The sequence below is a fragment of the Macaca mulatta genome, chromosome 17 (genome assembly GCF_049350105.2).
Source record: "Macaca mulatta isolate MMU2019108-1 chromosome 17, T2T-MMU8v2.0, whole genome shotgun sequence".
Lineage (NCBI taxonomy): Eukaryota > Metazoa > Chordata > Mammalia > Primates > Cercopithecidae > Macaca > Macaca mulatta.
This window is the reverse complement of record NC_133422.1, coordinates 5,306,796-5,323,035: the sequence shown is the minus strand read 5'-3', so window position 1 is coordinate 5,323,035 and position 16,240 is coordinate 5,306,796. Positions and strand designations below refer to the sequence as shown.

The window sequence follows — 16,240 nt, the reverse complement described above, 5'->3', positions numbered from 1 at the left end:
AGGCTGGTCTCGAACTCCTGGGCTCAAGGGTTCTGCCCGCCTTGACCTCTCAAAGTGCTAGGATTACTGGCGTGAGCCACCTCGCCTGGCCTGCTGATGCTGTTATTGTTGAGTACTTATATTGTTCTTTTCCTGTTTCTTGATATTTGAGTACCAAGCATTGCTTCTTGCTGCTTTTAGTGTATTTATTTCTGTTCTTTCTCTATTTGATTTTCTAATAAGGAGGAAATAACTAACCGTGTCAGATTTATGTATGTTGGCATATATATAATATTTAAATTTATATCTATTTATATAAAATAAGAGTAGCTTGTTTCTGAGTGAGGGCATATTGGATGTTCCAGGAAGAAGAAAATGTGTGCTCTTTGTATTATTAATTGCAGCTGGCTAAAGGCCCTGTTTGCTTATGATACGTTTTCCATTCTGTATTAGGTAGTCGATACAGTGGACTGAATGTTTGTTTCCTAGAAGCTCCTATGCTGAGTCCTAACCCCCAATACGATGATAAGAGGTGGGGTCTTTGGGTAGTCATCAGGTCATGAGAGTGAAACCCTCGGGGAAAATATTAATACCCTTATAGAAGAGGCCCAGTAGAGCTGACTCCTTCCCCTATGTGGGGATACAGTGAAAAGATGGACTCTATGAACCAGAAAGCAGACCCTTACCAGGCACCAGATGCTAAATCTGCTGGCACCTTGATCTTGGACTTCCCGGTCTCCAGAACAGTGAGAAATAAATTTCTGTTGTTTACAAGCCACCCAGTTTATGGTATTTTGTTATAACAGCCTGAAGGGACTAAAAGAGTTGAGATTGCTGGATAAGTAAATATTATGATATTTTAATGTATCACTGATCAGGCAGTTGGACTTAATTCAAGTTTGAATAATTGACAGTAATAATATTCAAGTCAAATACAGTCAGTACACATTTTATATAAAACATTGTAATTTTATGTAAAATAAAATATATCAAGGCTGGGTGTGGTGACTCACACCTGTAATCCTAGTGCTTTGGGAGGCTTGAGGCAGAAGGATTGCTTAAGGCCAGGAGTTCAAGAACAGCCTGGGCAACATAGCAAGGCTCCTGTCTCTACAAATTAAATAAAATAAATTAGCTAGGCATGGTGGTGTGTGCTTTTAGTCCTAGCTACTTGGGAGGCTGAGGTGCGAAGATTGCTTGAGCCTAGGAGTTTGAGACTACTGTGACAAAACAAGTGTTTTGTCTCTCTCGATATATATATGTGTGTGTATACACACACACGCACACACACACACACACTCCCTCTGTCCCGTGGCTCCTCTCTCAAGGAATTGCAATGTTCTTCACCTAGTGGATGGGGAAAGTGACATTGGAAAGCCCATCAGTTTCTTAACTGCCTTGCCTTGAAAGACACGCATCACTCCCACTAACATCCCCTGGGTAAGGGCTAGTGACGTGCCCTGTACTGATGCAGAAAGGAGCTGGGACACACAGCCTCTAAACAAGCAGCTGCTTCTCAGAGACAACACTACTCCAGGGAATGCATTGTCAAATTTGGTGAAACATCTGCCTTTGGTCAAATTCCCTTGGCCTCGGACTCCTCTTCTCTTCTTGACTATCCATCAAAATCCTACTCATCTTTGAAGGCTTGGCTTACAAGCCATCTTACGCACAAGGTCCTCCCAGATCTCTCTGCTGGGGTACGTTGTGCTTCCCCCCATACTTTGCTCATCCCTCACATATGGCCAGGAGCTACTTATGGACATGTGTGTCCTTTAGTACAGGGGGCACTTCTCAAGAGTGTGGACTGGAGATCATTTCTTTCTGTTTGTCCCACATCATCTAGAATAGCACTGCACACTCACACCAATATTCCTTCAGCTATTCTGAGAAGTGTTATGAGAATTTAAGCCCTTGAGTGTTAAGTATATGAAATTCCTCAGGACATATGATGTTGGCCAATCAACAAGCATTTTGTTGTCTGCTATGCAAACCCAGTTTCTGTATTAAGGAAGCTTATAATCTAATTTGGCAGAAAATCAATAGTTAAATTGTAAGATTGCTGACGGGGCGTGGTGGATCATGCCTGTAATCCCAGCACTTTGGGAGGCCGAGGCGGGCGGATCAGGAGGTCAGGAGATTGAGACCATCCTGGCTTACACAGTGAAACCCCGTCTCCACTAAAAATACAAAAAAAAAAAAAAAAAAAAAAAAAATTAGCCAGGCGTGGTGGCAGGCGCTTGTAGTCCCAGCTACTTGGGAGGCTGAGGCAGGAGAATGGCATGAACCCAGGAGGCAGAGCTTGCAGTGAGCCTAGATCGCACACTGCACTCCAGCCTGGGCGACAGAGCAAGACTGTGTCTCAAAAAAAAAAAAAAAAAAAAAAAAAAAAAAAAAAAAAAGATTGCTAAACCAAGAATAACCCATTTTTAAAAAGAAGGCCAGGCATGGTGGCTCACACCTATAATCCCAGCACTTTGGAAGGCAAAGGCGGGCAGATCCCTTGAGCTCAGGAGTTCGAAACCAGCCTGGGCAACATGGTGAAACCCTGTCTCTACAAAAAATACAAAAAATTAGCCTAGTGTGGTGACGCACACCTGCAGTCCCAGCTACTTGGGAGGCTGAGGTGGTAGAATTGCTTGAGCCCAGGAGGCAGAGATTGCAGTGAGCCAAGATTGCACCTCTGCACTCCACTGTGGGTGACAGTAAGACCTGTCTCTAAATAACAAAACAAAAAGAAAGAAGAAGAAAGTATTTAAACTATTGGGGTACTTATGACAAGACCTTCAGCAAACTTGTATTTAACAACCTGGAAACTGGCAACATCTGAGGACTGAAGCCCTGCTGTATACACCACGTATACCTCAGACATTGTCAGTGAGTAAACAATATACCCCAAACCATCTTTATATTTTTTCAAATATGAACATTCGAATTTTAGGAGTTATGAAAGTCATTTAACTTTAACCAGAATGAATTTCTCCATAATTTACCTACAGGCCCCCAAAATCGGGATGAATAAACAGCATGTATTTTTTATATATATGTGTGTATGTTATATATATGCACACATTATGTTTGTATGTGTCGTATAGCTATACCCACACATTACATAGTGACCATCTCTCTATATATACATAGTTTATTGCAAAGTAATATGGTATAGTTATATTTCTATGTAGTGCAGTGTCACAGCCTCATCTTAAAGGAGAATGCTCAAATGGGATGTCCTTTTATACAATTCACTAGGTGTAACATTAGTTATAAATATTTATATTATAATATAAATATTATAAATATTGGTAAAATATTAATATTACCAATAAAGAAACTACAAGTAGTGATAAATTACATTGGGAGGAGGAGAAGGATGGTGGGAAGGGGTAGATGAAACATATCTTTATTTGTTACAGCAGGAAGTCAATAAATTACAAAATTGATAAACCAAGAAATAACTATGTACAATTATTATTGAAGAAAATCAACTACCAGAAACACTAAAACCAAATGATTAAGTGATTATCTCTGTGATCAGAACCAAGTTTAGCCTCCTGTTCAATTAGATTTTTAAAACTATGTATTTATTTTTGACTTAAAAATAATGCAATATAAATAAGTCTTACCATTTTGAACAAATGTTACTGAATTTATAATTACTATTTTGTCATTGCATATTTTCACTTATGAATATTAAAAATAAACACTATATGTAAAGACCTAACATTTTGGTGAAAAGGTGATTTTCATATTTGAAATATAGTGGGAGATACAATAATAGAAAATGTAAAGAAAGACTAATAGTAAATTAATGATTTTTCTTTTTTTTTTCACTGTTGAAGAAATTTTTATTAAAGCAAGAATTTTATAATCCAAACTATGTTTCCTTGCTCAGTTATCAATTCTGTTACTTAAAACAGAACTGACATTTTGAGCTATTCCACAGTAAAGAATTAAAAAATTAAAGAAAGGAATGCTTTAAATTTTTGTACTTTGCTGAAAATTCTTTTCCCCAGGGTCTACAAAACATTAACTTGTTTTTATATTTTACTATTTTTTTGTTTTTAAATCAATTAAGTAATCTTTTTTGTTTTTTGTTTTTAAATCAGTTTTTTGTTTTTAAACCAGCAGGTCTAGCATCATATTTGCTAGACCTGGCATTTGCACGGTACATAAGGTTCAAAGTTTCCTTTCCACTTTTAATTTATTTTAGATTTTGCAATTTTTTTTCTCATAGTATTTAAGTTTCTCGATGTTTAGATATTTTTCTTCGGTGAAGCACAAGGTTCTTTTTGTGGTCTCTGATCAATTTTAAACAGTTGGAACACCAGTGGCACTGTTAACTGCTTTCTGGGTAGCCTCTTTAGCTTGGTGGGCTTGTAGTACAGCTACAGCTTCATCAACCTTAGAACGGAGTGACTGTGGAGACTCCAGCATATGAAGAAGTTCTGAATTATCAATCTCCAACAACATGCCAGTGATTTTACCAGCAAGAGTCGGGTGCATGGCTTGAATAGGAGGAAAGAGCCGTTCACCCAACATTTGCTTCTGCTCTTGAGGAGGGGCAGATGCCAACATGGAAGCAGTCAAAGTTTCCTGACCCTGTACATGAACAGCAGACTGTTGCATTGTAACTTGTGGCTGTGCATTAAGATGTTGCTGAGGATTGCGAACTCCCGCAGCATATTTATACCGTGGAACCGTGCGCACAGCAGGGGTAGCTGCAGCAGCAGCAGCAGCTGCAGGACGTGGACCCACCGTCTGTGTTGATGTGTTAGCAACACGCTGCGTTGACATGACTCGTGGAACCTGTGAGGAAGTTGGTCTCATAGTACTAAATGGTAGTCTAGGAGCAGCTGGGCGGATACCACCGGGCTTATTTTGGAATGGATGAGGTCTGGCACCCTGAGCAGTCCAACAAGGACTTGGTCTTAGTTGAGCAATTTGGCTAGGAGGATAGTATGCAGCACGGTTCTGAGTCTGTGGGACAGCTGCCATGAAGTAACCTGAAGGAGGTGCTGGCTGGTAGGGGTTGATTACAGGGTTGGGCACAGCCCGTACACTTGCCATTCTCTGCATATACTCGTTAGTGAGGTGAGCCTGGCGCTCTTCTTTGCGCTGAGCTAAAGCTACATACAATGGCTTTGTGGCCACAATTCTACCGTTCATTTCTGTAACTGCTTTAGTGGCTTCTTCTGGGGAGGAGAAACAAACGAAACCAAACCCTTTGCTGCGACCACCTTCCATCATAACCTTTGCACTAGTGATTGTACCAAATGGAGAAAATGCTTTCCGGAGACGTTCATCATCAATATCATCATCAAGATTTTTCACATAAAGATTAACAACCTGGTATCTGGTGATCCTATCTTGCTTCATCTGTTCAAATTTGCGCTTAAGTTCCGTCTGCCGTTCCACTTTTTTCTGAGCTCGACCAACGTAAATATGTTTTCCATTGAGCTCCTTTCCGTTCATCTCATCTACAGCTTTCTGTGCATCTTCATGTCTTTCAAAGCTCACAAATCCAAATCCTTTGGATTTTCCACTTTCATCAGTCATTACTTTCACACTTAAGGCGGGCCCGAACTTGCCAAAGAGATCCTTAAGGCGCTCATCGTCCATGTCTTCTCCAAAATTCTTGATGTAAACATTGGGGAACTCTTTTGCCTTAGCTCCAAGTTCAGCTTCTCGTTCTTTACGAGACTTAAATCGTCCAACAAATACTTTGCGATCATTTAGGAGCGTTCCATTCATTTTTTCAATAGCTCTTTCAGCCGCTTCGTGTGTCTCAAAGTGTACAAATCCATAACCCTTGGAACCATTTTCATCACAAACCACCTTACATGAAAGGATGTTACCAAAAGCAGAAACTGTATCATACAGTACTTTATTATTAATGGATTTATCCAGATTTTTAACGAATATGTTGCCCACTCCACTTCTGCGAAGTGATGGATCACGCTGAGACCACATGATGCGTACTGGCTTGCCCTTTATCACATCAAAATTCATGGTATCCAGAGCACGCTCCGCGTCCTTCGGGTGCTGGAAGTTCACATACGCGTAGCTGGAGGAGCGGCGGGTGATCACGTCCCTACAGACCCGGATGGAGAGGATGGGCCCCGCCCGGCTGAACTTCTCATAGAGCATCGCCTCGGTCACGTCGGGGTGCAGGTCCCCCACGTAGAGCGAGGCCGTTGGGTAGCTGGGGGTGCTGGGGTTCATTCTCGGCACGGCTGCCCACAGGGACACAAGCCGCCACCTTTCCGTGAGAGTAGAGCGAGTGCCAGGGCGGGGACCGGAACCGGGGGGAGGGGAGCGAGGGCAAGCGCAGAGGGACAAAAATCATCCGAAATCGCAAACTACTCAACGGTCATGGAACGGGGTGGATCCGCTGCCGCTGGCTGCCGGGTGCCTACTGGGAGCCAGAGTGGCGGTGTGGGGTCCGGGCAGCGGGGAGGCCTCGGTCTCTTGGTTCCTTCTTGGAGCTGCTGCGGGGCCGCTGGCGGGCGGCTCGGGCTTAGCTCCTTCACCGGGTTATTTTGTAAAAGAGCATTAATGATTTTTCTAAGATGATTTTTATAATCCAAATTTAAAATGCCTAGGAAAAAAAATAAATGAATTTTTTTCTCCTTTCTACTTTAGTATGTTTTTATATATGTTCTACTTTGCACAAATATATTTTTATAAAATATTTTCTACTTTTTACCTCGTCTGTACTAAAAATACAAAAAATTAGCTGGGCATGGTGGTGCTCACCTGTAATCCCAGCTACTCGGGAGGCTGAGGCGCGAGAATCGCTTGATCCCAGGAGGTGGAGGTTGCAGTGAGGTGAGATCGCGCCACTGCTGTCTAGCCTGGGTGACAGAGCAAGACTCTGTCTCAAAAACAAAACCAACCAAAAACAAAAAAACACGACTTTTTATATTATATAACAATATAAAACATAATAAATATGTATTTTATTTTATTTATTTATTTTTGAGATGGAGTTTCGATCTGTCGCCGAGGCTGGAGTGCGATCTCGGCTCACTGCAACTTCCGCCTCCCAGGTTCAAGCAATTCTCTGCCTCAGCCTCCCGAGTAGTTGGGATTACAGGCACCCACCACCAAGCCCGGCTAATTTTTTTTTTTTTTTTTTTTTTTTTTTTTTTGAGGCGGAGTTTCGCTCTGTCTCCCAGGCTGGAGTGCAGTGGCCGGATCTCAGCTCACTGCAAGCTCCGCCTCCCGGGTTTACGCCATTCTCCTGCCTCAGCCTCCCGAGTAGCTGGGACTACAGGCGCCCGCCACCTCGCCCGGCTATTTTTTTGTATTTTTTAGTAGAGACGGGGTTTCACCGTGTTAGCCGGGATCGTCTCTCGATCTCCTGACCTCGTGATCCGCCCATCTCGGCCTCCCAAAGTGCTGGGATTACAGGCTTGAGCCACCGCGCCCGGCCTAATTTTTTGTATTTTTAGTAGAGACAGGGTTTTACCATCTTGGCAAGACGGATCTTGAACTCCTGACCTCGTGATCCACCCACCTAGGCCTCCCAAAGTGCTGGGATTACAGGCGTGAGCCACCGCACCCAGCCAATAAATACGTAATGTTAATATAGTATTATATGATATAGTCTCTTGAGGTCAGGTTGGGATTCATTGTTAAAGTTTTATAATTATAAGTACACAATCTTAATCTTGTGACCTAATATAGCTACATATCTAAGTAATCAATGATCTGAAATAATTCTATTTAAGAAAATCCTTTAAGAAAGGTCCAGTCCGACAAAAAATACTAGTTATGGGGAGGATCTGCTCATTCTGTTCATGTTACAAATAATTTATTATAGGCTTTTTTTTTTCTTTTTTTCTCTGAGATGGAGTCTCGTTCTGTCACCTAGGCTGTAGTGCACCGCCTCCCAGGTTCAAGGGATTCTTGCGCCTCAGCCTCCCGAGTAGCTGGGATTACAGGTGAGCACTGCCTTACCTGGCTAATTTTTGTATTGTTTTGAGTAGAAACAGGGTTTCGCCATGTTGACTAGGCTGGTCTAGAACTCCTGACCTCAGGTGATCCGCCCACCTCCGCCTCCCACAGCTCTGGGATTACAGGCGTGAGCCACCGCGCCTGGCCTAGCGGGTTTCTTTAAATAGTGTTTGCCACTAATATAAAATTCAATTAAAAGTTTAAAAATTAAGTTGATACACAGCTTTTTAGGAACACATCCATCATTTCAACAATGTAGGCTTGTAAAAAACAAGTGCTAGGAAGGGTGTGATTACTCAACAATATGAGATCGATTTTCTGCCTCATTCACAAAAGCAAAACGCTCTTCCAGAGAAAGGCAGCTTTGCAGAACCATGTCAGTGTGTTTATGGGCAGAAAAGCAGATTCACAAAGATGTGAGAATGGACTTGCTCTTCTTCCCAACAGACGCAGCCCACGGAATATACACTTGGGCGGAAGAAAACCCGGATGAATGTATCAAAATTCCAAGCTTCTTGGAGACCTGTGATTTAATTTGTTACTTCATTTTCAGATTTCCCAGAAGTTTTAAGGATTGCAATCCCAAACCCAGTGATGGTAGAGCATTTGAAACAAGCCTAGACCATGCAGGAGGTCATTTCCACCGGGCAACTAATCTGCCGATTGTATTATGGTTTAGAGAAAACCCTGATTGCAGTTAGCAAACAAATTGATTTGTGTGGAAAATTTTTGTCTGGAAGGAAAAGGAACTGAATAGATAGAAGGGATTTATTTTGAAGACAAGGCCTCACTCTGTTGCCCAGGCTGGAGTGCAGTGGCCGTAGCTCACTGCAGCCTCCACCTCCCAGGCTTAAGAGATCCTCCCACCTCAGCCTCCCAAGTAGCTGGGACTAGAGGCTCGCGCCACCACACCCAGCTAATTTTTGTATTTCCTGTAGAGATGGGGTTTCGCCATATTGCCCAGGCTGGTCTCGAACTCCTGAGCTCTCCAAGTCCTGAGCTCAAGTAATCTGCCCACCTCAGCCTCCCAAAGTGCTGGGATTACAGGCATGAGCCACCATGCCTGGCCAGAGAAATTTATTCTTTCCCAGATCCTTCTAAGTTTATACTGGCATATTATATGGTTTAATCACAGCTCTCAGTCACCATGGTTTCCGAAGTAATAGGGAACAGAAATCCCCATGTCTAATTCCTACACTTTCCCTCTTCCCTTTTGTGGAGCTTCCTTTTCATTTCACAATTTTTAGCAATTTTAAGTTATTCCCTCCTCTCCTAGGAGAGTTGGTAATCTGAAAGAAAACATCTCGTCTTTGGTTTGTTGTCAGATAAAACTGAAGGTAGTCTTATGCACAAATAAGGCAGAATAAAGTTGGTTCTTATATTTAAAAAAATTAAAAATGGAAAGCCTCAAATATGGGCTGTCAGGCTACCCTGTTGACATATTGCGGTCAGTGGTGTCCAATAGTACAATGGGGTTTAAATGTTGCACCTACGCATATTGTCCAAATAGAAACGTACAAAATGATACTTTTGTACTTGTCCAAATAGAGAAGTACAAAAATACACACTTTTGGGCAAAGAACATGAATAGACACTTCTTAAAAGAGGACATACATGTGACCAACAAACATGCAAAAAGCTCAGTATCACTGATCGCTGCAGAAATGCAAATCAAAACCAGAATGAGATACCATCTCACACCAGTCAGAATGGCTATTACTAAAAAGTCAAAAAACAAAAGATGCTGGTGAGGTTGTGGAGCAAAATGAATACTTTTACACTGTTGGTGGGAGTGTAAATTAGTTCAACCATTGTGGAAGACAGTGTGGAGATTCCTCAAAGATCTAGAGGCAGAAATGTCATTTGACCCAGCAATCCCATTACTGGGTATATACCCCAAGGAATATAATCATTGTATTAAAAGATACATGCCCTCATATGTTCATTGCAGTACTGTTTACAATAGCAAAAACATGGAATCAACATAAATCCCCATCAATGATGGACTGGATGAAGAAAATGTGGTACATATATACCATGGAATACTATACAGCCATAAAAAGAAACGAGATCATGTTTCTTACAGGGACATGGATAAAGGTGGAGACCATTATCCTTAGCAAACTAACGCAGGAACAGAAAACCAAATACCACGTGCCCTCACTTGTAAGTGGAGGAAAATGATGAGAACACATGAACATGTAGGGGGAGAACAACACACACTGGGGTCTGCTGGAGGGTGCAGGGGGAGAAGGGAGAGCATCAGGAAGAATTGCTAATGGATGCTGGTTTAATACCTGGGTGATGGGATGATCTTTGCAGCAAGCTACTATGGCACACGTTTACCTATGCAACAAGTCTGCACATCCTGCATGTGTACCCCTGAACTTGAAATAAAAGTTGGAAATTAAAAAAATGTTTTGAAGAAAAATACACACTTTCAAGACTATGAAAATCAGCATAGGTAGGAACCCAAAAGACAATGAATAGAAAGCAAATCATAATTAAGACCATTTTCATTGGTCAGAGTCTGTAAGTCTGGTGAAGAGCTGAAGAAGCAGCATGTCTAATCCCATCTCATTAACCAAGCGGCCCAACAAAGACAGATGTCTGCTCTTGGTCCATTCTGTCTGAATGAGGCTAGAAAATGTTCATCTTACAACATGGGAGTTAACGGGCATGAGGAACTCTAAGCTTCCCAGCTTGGCCCTTCAAGCCGTTTTTCTGTTAGAAAAGAAATGGTTTGGGGGTTGCTTTTATTAAAAGAAAAAGCTTTACCAAGAACTTCATTTACCCTCTCTATCTGCCTAAAAATTATTTCTCAATAACTCCTGTATTATTTCCCCCAAGATAAGCAAATTTAACTACTATTAGGGGGTGTTGAACGATGATTCTTTTTGGCTACTTCCCACTGAAAAGGGGTGTCATGTGGAGGAACAGCAGCTGGGCCTTCTCCTGAGGTTGATTTAATGGTTCTTGGAAGAATGGCATGTCCATGTTTGGCTCTGCTCATAGCACCATTTGGAGTTTGATTGCTTCTAGGTGAAAAGAGATAAATTTTACAAGATTTAAAATATAGGGTTAGAATATGAGCATTAAGATTACCACCGTTAGGGGGGGGCCTTATAGACCTTAACTGATAGCAGAGTTTGGTACCTGTTACACCAATGGACTGCAATACCGATTGCCTGCACTAGATGTCGCTGTACATTACCAGAAATGTTAATAAAAAAGTAAGACTTTCCTTGAGAAATGCATCCATTTCCCTCTTGACTTGCCATTAGAGAAGAAATTTAGTCTAGGCCATCTTTATAACTTGCAATATGATTGGGAGAAATACATTATTGGGTGGCTAAAATAACTTTAGCATTAATTTTGACAATTCCTTTTCTTTATTAAATTTTTTCATGACTTTCACAGACCCTCTTAAAACACACTTCAACTTTACGACTTGTCTTAAACATCCTTCCTTTAAACAACCAGTCATTTCCTTCCAGGACAAATATTTACAATACAAAATCTTTTCTTATATAAAATTTATTTCTTTATAATCTTTTTTTTATAGCTTAGAGTGCATTATATTACCAACCTTTAGTAAAAAGTTCTGTTAATCTTAATGATAGCAAAACTTTTATGCTTGCTTCTTATCTGTAACTATTACTCCTGCTATAATCAAAACAGCCTTGACTAAATTTCTCCTGCAATTATTAATCCTTTTATAAGGATGATAATCAGCCAAAATATTACAGCAATTAGAATTTTACAACCAGAATTCCACACTGGGTGCCACAGTGTATAGTCCTATTGCAAATAGTAGCGTGACTGTAACAAGTTCCACAAGAGTGGCATAGTAAATAATTTTCGTTTAAAACTTTACTTGCCAAGATATAACATTTCCCTTCGGGGATTTACAAGGTTACAAATGCAATCTCATGTATAATTAAAATTTCCCTGCAAATATGTGTTAAAAAGAAGTTCTAATATTTGGTGGCAAATTTTGAGAGGAAAGGGCAGAAGTGACAAAAAGTATCTATTGAGGTAAAGGTGGGGTTGAGTAAGATGAGGAGCCCTCCCTCACTCAGTTACTTATCTTTCATGATTTTTAGCATAAGATCTTCTATTTCTCCACATTCCTATTCAGGTCGTTCCTCTGGGCTGTCAGAGGTTGCTCCCTCAGCTCTTCAGGCTTTGACTTGAGTGTGATGTATCCAGGAGTTGATTCCTGTAACTTTTACTGCTGAGAGGGTTGAAAGAAGAACAGTGTAGGGCCCTTCCCAGCTTGGCTTAGGGAAGGAAAGAGATGAGAGTTTTCACTAATGCCTAATTTCCTGGATTATATAAAGGTGGTTTTATTTCCTGGGGTTGGGCTTCTCCTAGTTGTGTTAATTCCTGTTGGAAATGAGCTAGAAGGGTTACATCCTTAACCAATTTAGAGGTTCTCTGCCTGAAAACAATCTCTGAGCACATTGATAAGTTGTATCCTTTCCCAAGTGAAAAGCTTGGCGAAGGATTTTAAGGACTTTCACTGACTGGAGGCTGGCAAATAGAGTTTGCCATCCTGACTGTAGGCATCTGAGGGCTGAAAAGTATGCCCTTGAGAAGTGGCCTATTCTATTTCTGCAGCAGAATACTGAGGTTTAATTTCTTTTATGGAGCCCTCCTAGATTAGAAAGGCTTGAAGTGTGTTAGTGCCTTGAGGCTTCCTTGCCTTTGACTTAGCTGCCTGATCAGCTTATCTATTTCCTTCAGCTACTTCATCCGTTCCCTTTTGATGTTCCCTACCATACTTCCCTGCTATCTCTCGTGGAAGAAAAACTGAGGATTATAATCTGCTAATTTCCTGATGATATTTTATAAGAAACCCATTAGTGGTAAGAAAATGCCTTTCCTTTCAAATGGCAGCATGAGCATGGAAAATCAGGAAGGCATACTTGGAGTCAGTATAAATGTTAGCTACGTTTCCCTTGCTTATTGTAAGTGCTCTTGTAAGAGCTATTAGCTCAGCTAATTGAGCGCTTGTGTTTGGGAAGTGACTACTACGTACTTCTTTGCTTTACTGGCTGTTTGCTACCTAAGAGCTCCCCCTAGAGGACAGTGATTTTGCCACGTTATGTGGGATGTAAACAGTTATTTCCTAGGGTTAACTTGAACAAGGCTTTCTGACTAGAACTATCATGACAATGGCTTGGAATCATGTGTAAATAGGTCCTCCAAACTACAACCAAGGTTGAGAAAAACACTGGATTAGAGTTTTTCCTGAGATGCCACTTATGGTTGTGCTATAGGAAGAGGGGAGGCCTAGATGAGAGAGGAGAAGGGAGAGAGAGAGACTGGCTCAAGTGTTTAGAAGATCTACTTTCATTTTCTCCCTCCCTTCCTTTGTGCTGTTAACATATATTTTTACTTCCACATATTGTACACTTCACACATTTTTATTAGTTTTGCTTTAAATAGAAATAAGATGTTTATTCAAATGAGAAAATAAGATGATTTTATATTCATACCAGAATTACTATATTTCTGGAGTTCTTTATTCCTTTGTGTAGGTCAGACTATCCATCTCTTATGCTCCTTCTGCCTCAACAATTTCCTTTACTATTTCTTTTGGTTCAACTTTGTTAATGATAACATCTCTATTTTCATCTGAAAATAACCTCTTTCCCCTTCACTTCGGAGGACAGTTTTACTAGCTGCAGAATTTAGAATTTCTTTCAGCAAATTGTCTTTTGGCTTTTCTGAGAAGTCATGGTCATCCTCTATTTGGTTTCCCTTTGATAACTTTATAACATGTTTTTCACCTTTGGCTGATTTTAATATTTTTTGTTTTATTCTTGAAATTCAGCAAATTGATTATGATGTATTTTGGGTGTGCGTGTGTTTAGCCTACTTTGGGTTGGTTGTGCTTCTGGGATCTTGGTGTTTGGAAAATGTTCTGCCTTTATTTATTCAACCACTTTTTCTGTTCCTTTCTCTATTTGCAGTTCCAAAGTAACTTATGATGCATGTAAGACTGCTTGATATTGTCTCATAGGTAACAGGCTCTCTTCGTTTTTTTGTTCGGCCTTCTCTTTGTGCTTTAGTTTGGATAGTTTCCATTGCTATGTCTTCAAGTTTTTATTTTTTATTCTGCAGTGTGTAATCTACTGCTAAACTTATTCAGTGAAGTTTCCATTTTATATATTGTATGATTCAACTCTACCAAGATTTATTTGTTTCTTTTATTATGGTTTCAATTTCTTTCCCTGTCATATTATCTTTAATACCTTAAACATATTTACAATGGCTCTTTTAAAGTTCTCACATACTAATTCCATCAATCCCTGTCATTTCTGTGTCTGCTTCCATTGACTGACTTTTTTCGTGATTATGGATGGTGTTTTCCTGTTTTGAACAGCATTTTTGACTGGATGTTGGACATTGTGATTATTACATTCTTAAGTGTCTGGATTTCGTTTTCTCCCACTAAATTTTTTTGGTTTTTTGCAGGCAGTTAAATTCATTATGAAGCCCCTTGATGCTTTAGAGGCTTTTTTTTTTTTTTTTTTTTTTTTTGAGACAGAGTCTCACTCTGTCGCCCAGGCTGGAATGCAGTGGCCGGATCTCGGCTCACTGCAAGCTCCGCCTCCCGGGTTTACGCCATTCTCCTGCCTCAGCCTCCTGAGTAGCTGGGACTACAGGCGCCTGCCACCCCGCCCAGCTAGTTTTTTGGATTTTTTAGTAGAGATGGGGTTTCACCATGTTAGCCAGGATGGTCTCGATTTCCTGACCTCATGATCCACCCGCCTGGGCCTCCCAAAGTGCTGGGATTACAGGCTTGAGCCACCGCGCCCAGCCTAGAGGCTTTTTTTTTTTTTTAAGATTTAAGATAAATTTTGTTAATATTAAAAGTCTGGAATAGTTCTTGCTTTAGTGCTAGTTTTGCTCTACTTTCAAGTTATGGCCCTTGTGGGGTCTCCGCGGAATATCTCAAGTATTCCTCAAGGTCTTTCCATTCTGAATGGTTAGATCTAGAATCATGTGGGAGTTCTAAGAATTGTTCAGCACAAACAACCCGAAGCAGGCTAAACATGCACACACAATACACCATGATTGGTCTGCTGAATTTCTCTGGTAGTTTGTCTTTGTTCAACTTCATTGAGTTTCACTCTAAACATGTACGACTTAGCATCCAGCTATTCACTCTACAATGTCCCTGTGGAAATTCCTAGAGCTCTTTCTGTGTATGGCTTGTTTCTCAACAGTACTCTGTGCAGCAGACTCCAGCTGCCTTAGCCTCCCCAAACTTCGCTTTCTGTTTCCTCAACTTAGTGAGAATATTAAGCTTTGCATAGGTACTACTTCCTGGCACCGTGGTCCATAATCTGCCTCTAGGCAGAAGGGCTGGCAAAGGTTTGGCTCATTTAGTTTATTTCCTTTTCCTTAAAATTATAGTTTTGTGCTGCCCTTTGTCCAATGTCTGAAGATAATAATTTCATTCATTTTTTTCTCAGTATTCTAATAGTTTTAAGCAGGATGACAATTTCAGTACTAGTTACTACATCATGAGTAGTAAGCTGAATTCCCCTCGATTTCTAATTATTTGTGGAGATGGGGTCTTGTTGTGTCACCAGGGCTGGAGTGCAGTGGCATGATCATGGCTTTCTCCAGCCTCTGAATCTTGGACTCCAGCGATCTTCCCACCTCAGCCTCTGGAGTAGTTCGGGCTACAGATGTGTATCCTCATGCGTAGCTGAATAATTTTTAAAAACAGCTTTATTAAGATTTTAATAACCAATTCATTTTAAAGTGTATAATTCAATGATTTTTAGTATATTCATGAATAGTGTAACCATCACTGTAGTCAATTTCAGAAATTTTTTATTGCCTCAAAAAGAAACCCTATGTACTTAAAAGATTAACTTTTTACCCCCTCATCTTCCTTCCTGACCTAAGCAAGCACTAATCTACTTTCTATTTCTCTAGATTTGCTTATTATGGACATTTCATATGAATGGAATCATGTTGTATATGGCCTTTTGTGAACAGGGTGAAATCCTGTCTCTACTAAAAATGCAAAAATTAGCTGGGTATGGTGGCCTGTGCCTGTAATCCCAGCTACTCAGGAGGCTGAGGCAGGAGAATTGCTTGAACCTGGCAAGTGGAGGTTACAGTGAGCTGAGATCACACCACTGCACTCCAACCTGGGCGACAGAGCAAGACTCTCTCAAAAAATAAAATAAAATTAGCGAAAAGTTTTCAAGGTTGATCCATGTTGGAGCATGTATCAGTACTTCAGTCCTTTTTATGGCTGACTAATAGTCCA

At 40.7% G+C, this 16,240-nt stretch overlaps 1 protein-coding gene across 1 annotated transcript; it reads right to left on the bottom strand.

The window, feature by feature from the left end:
• Positions 1-3,791: 3,791 nt before the first annotated feature.
• On the bottom strand, positions 3,792-6,523 carry PABPC3 (poly(A) binding protein cytoplasmic 3). Its single transcript, XM_001091129.5, has one exon. The coding sequence runs from the start codon at positions 6,199-6,201 to the stop codon at positions 4,288-4,290; it is 1,914 nt and encodes a 637-aa protein (XP_001091129.1). The 5' UTR covers positions 6,202-6,523; the 3' UTR covers positions 3,792-4,287.
• Between the last annotated feature and the right edge of the window lie 9,717 nt (positions 6,524-16,240).

Bases quoted from the DNA above. Each gene is read 5' to 3' on its own strand.
- PABPC3 (XM_001091129.5), bottom strand. From the start codon at position 6,201: ATGAACCCCAGCACCCCCAGCTACCCAACGGCCTCGCTCTACGTGGGG.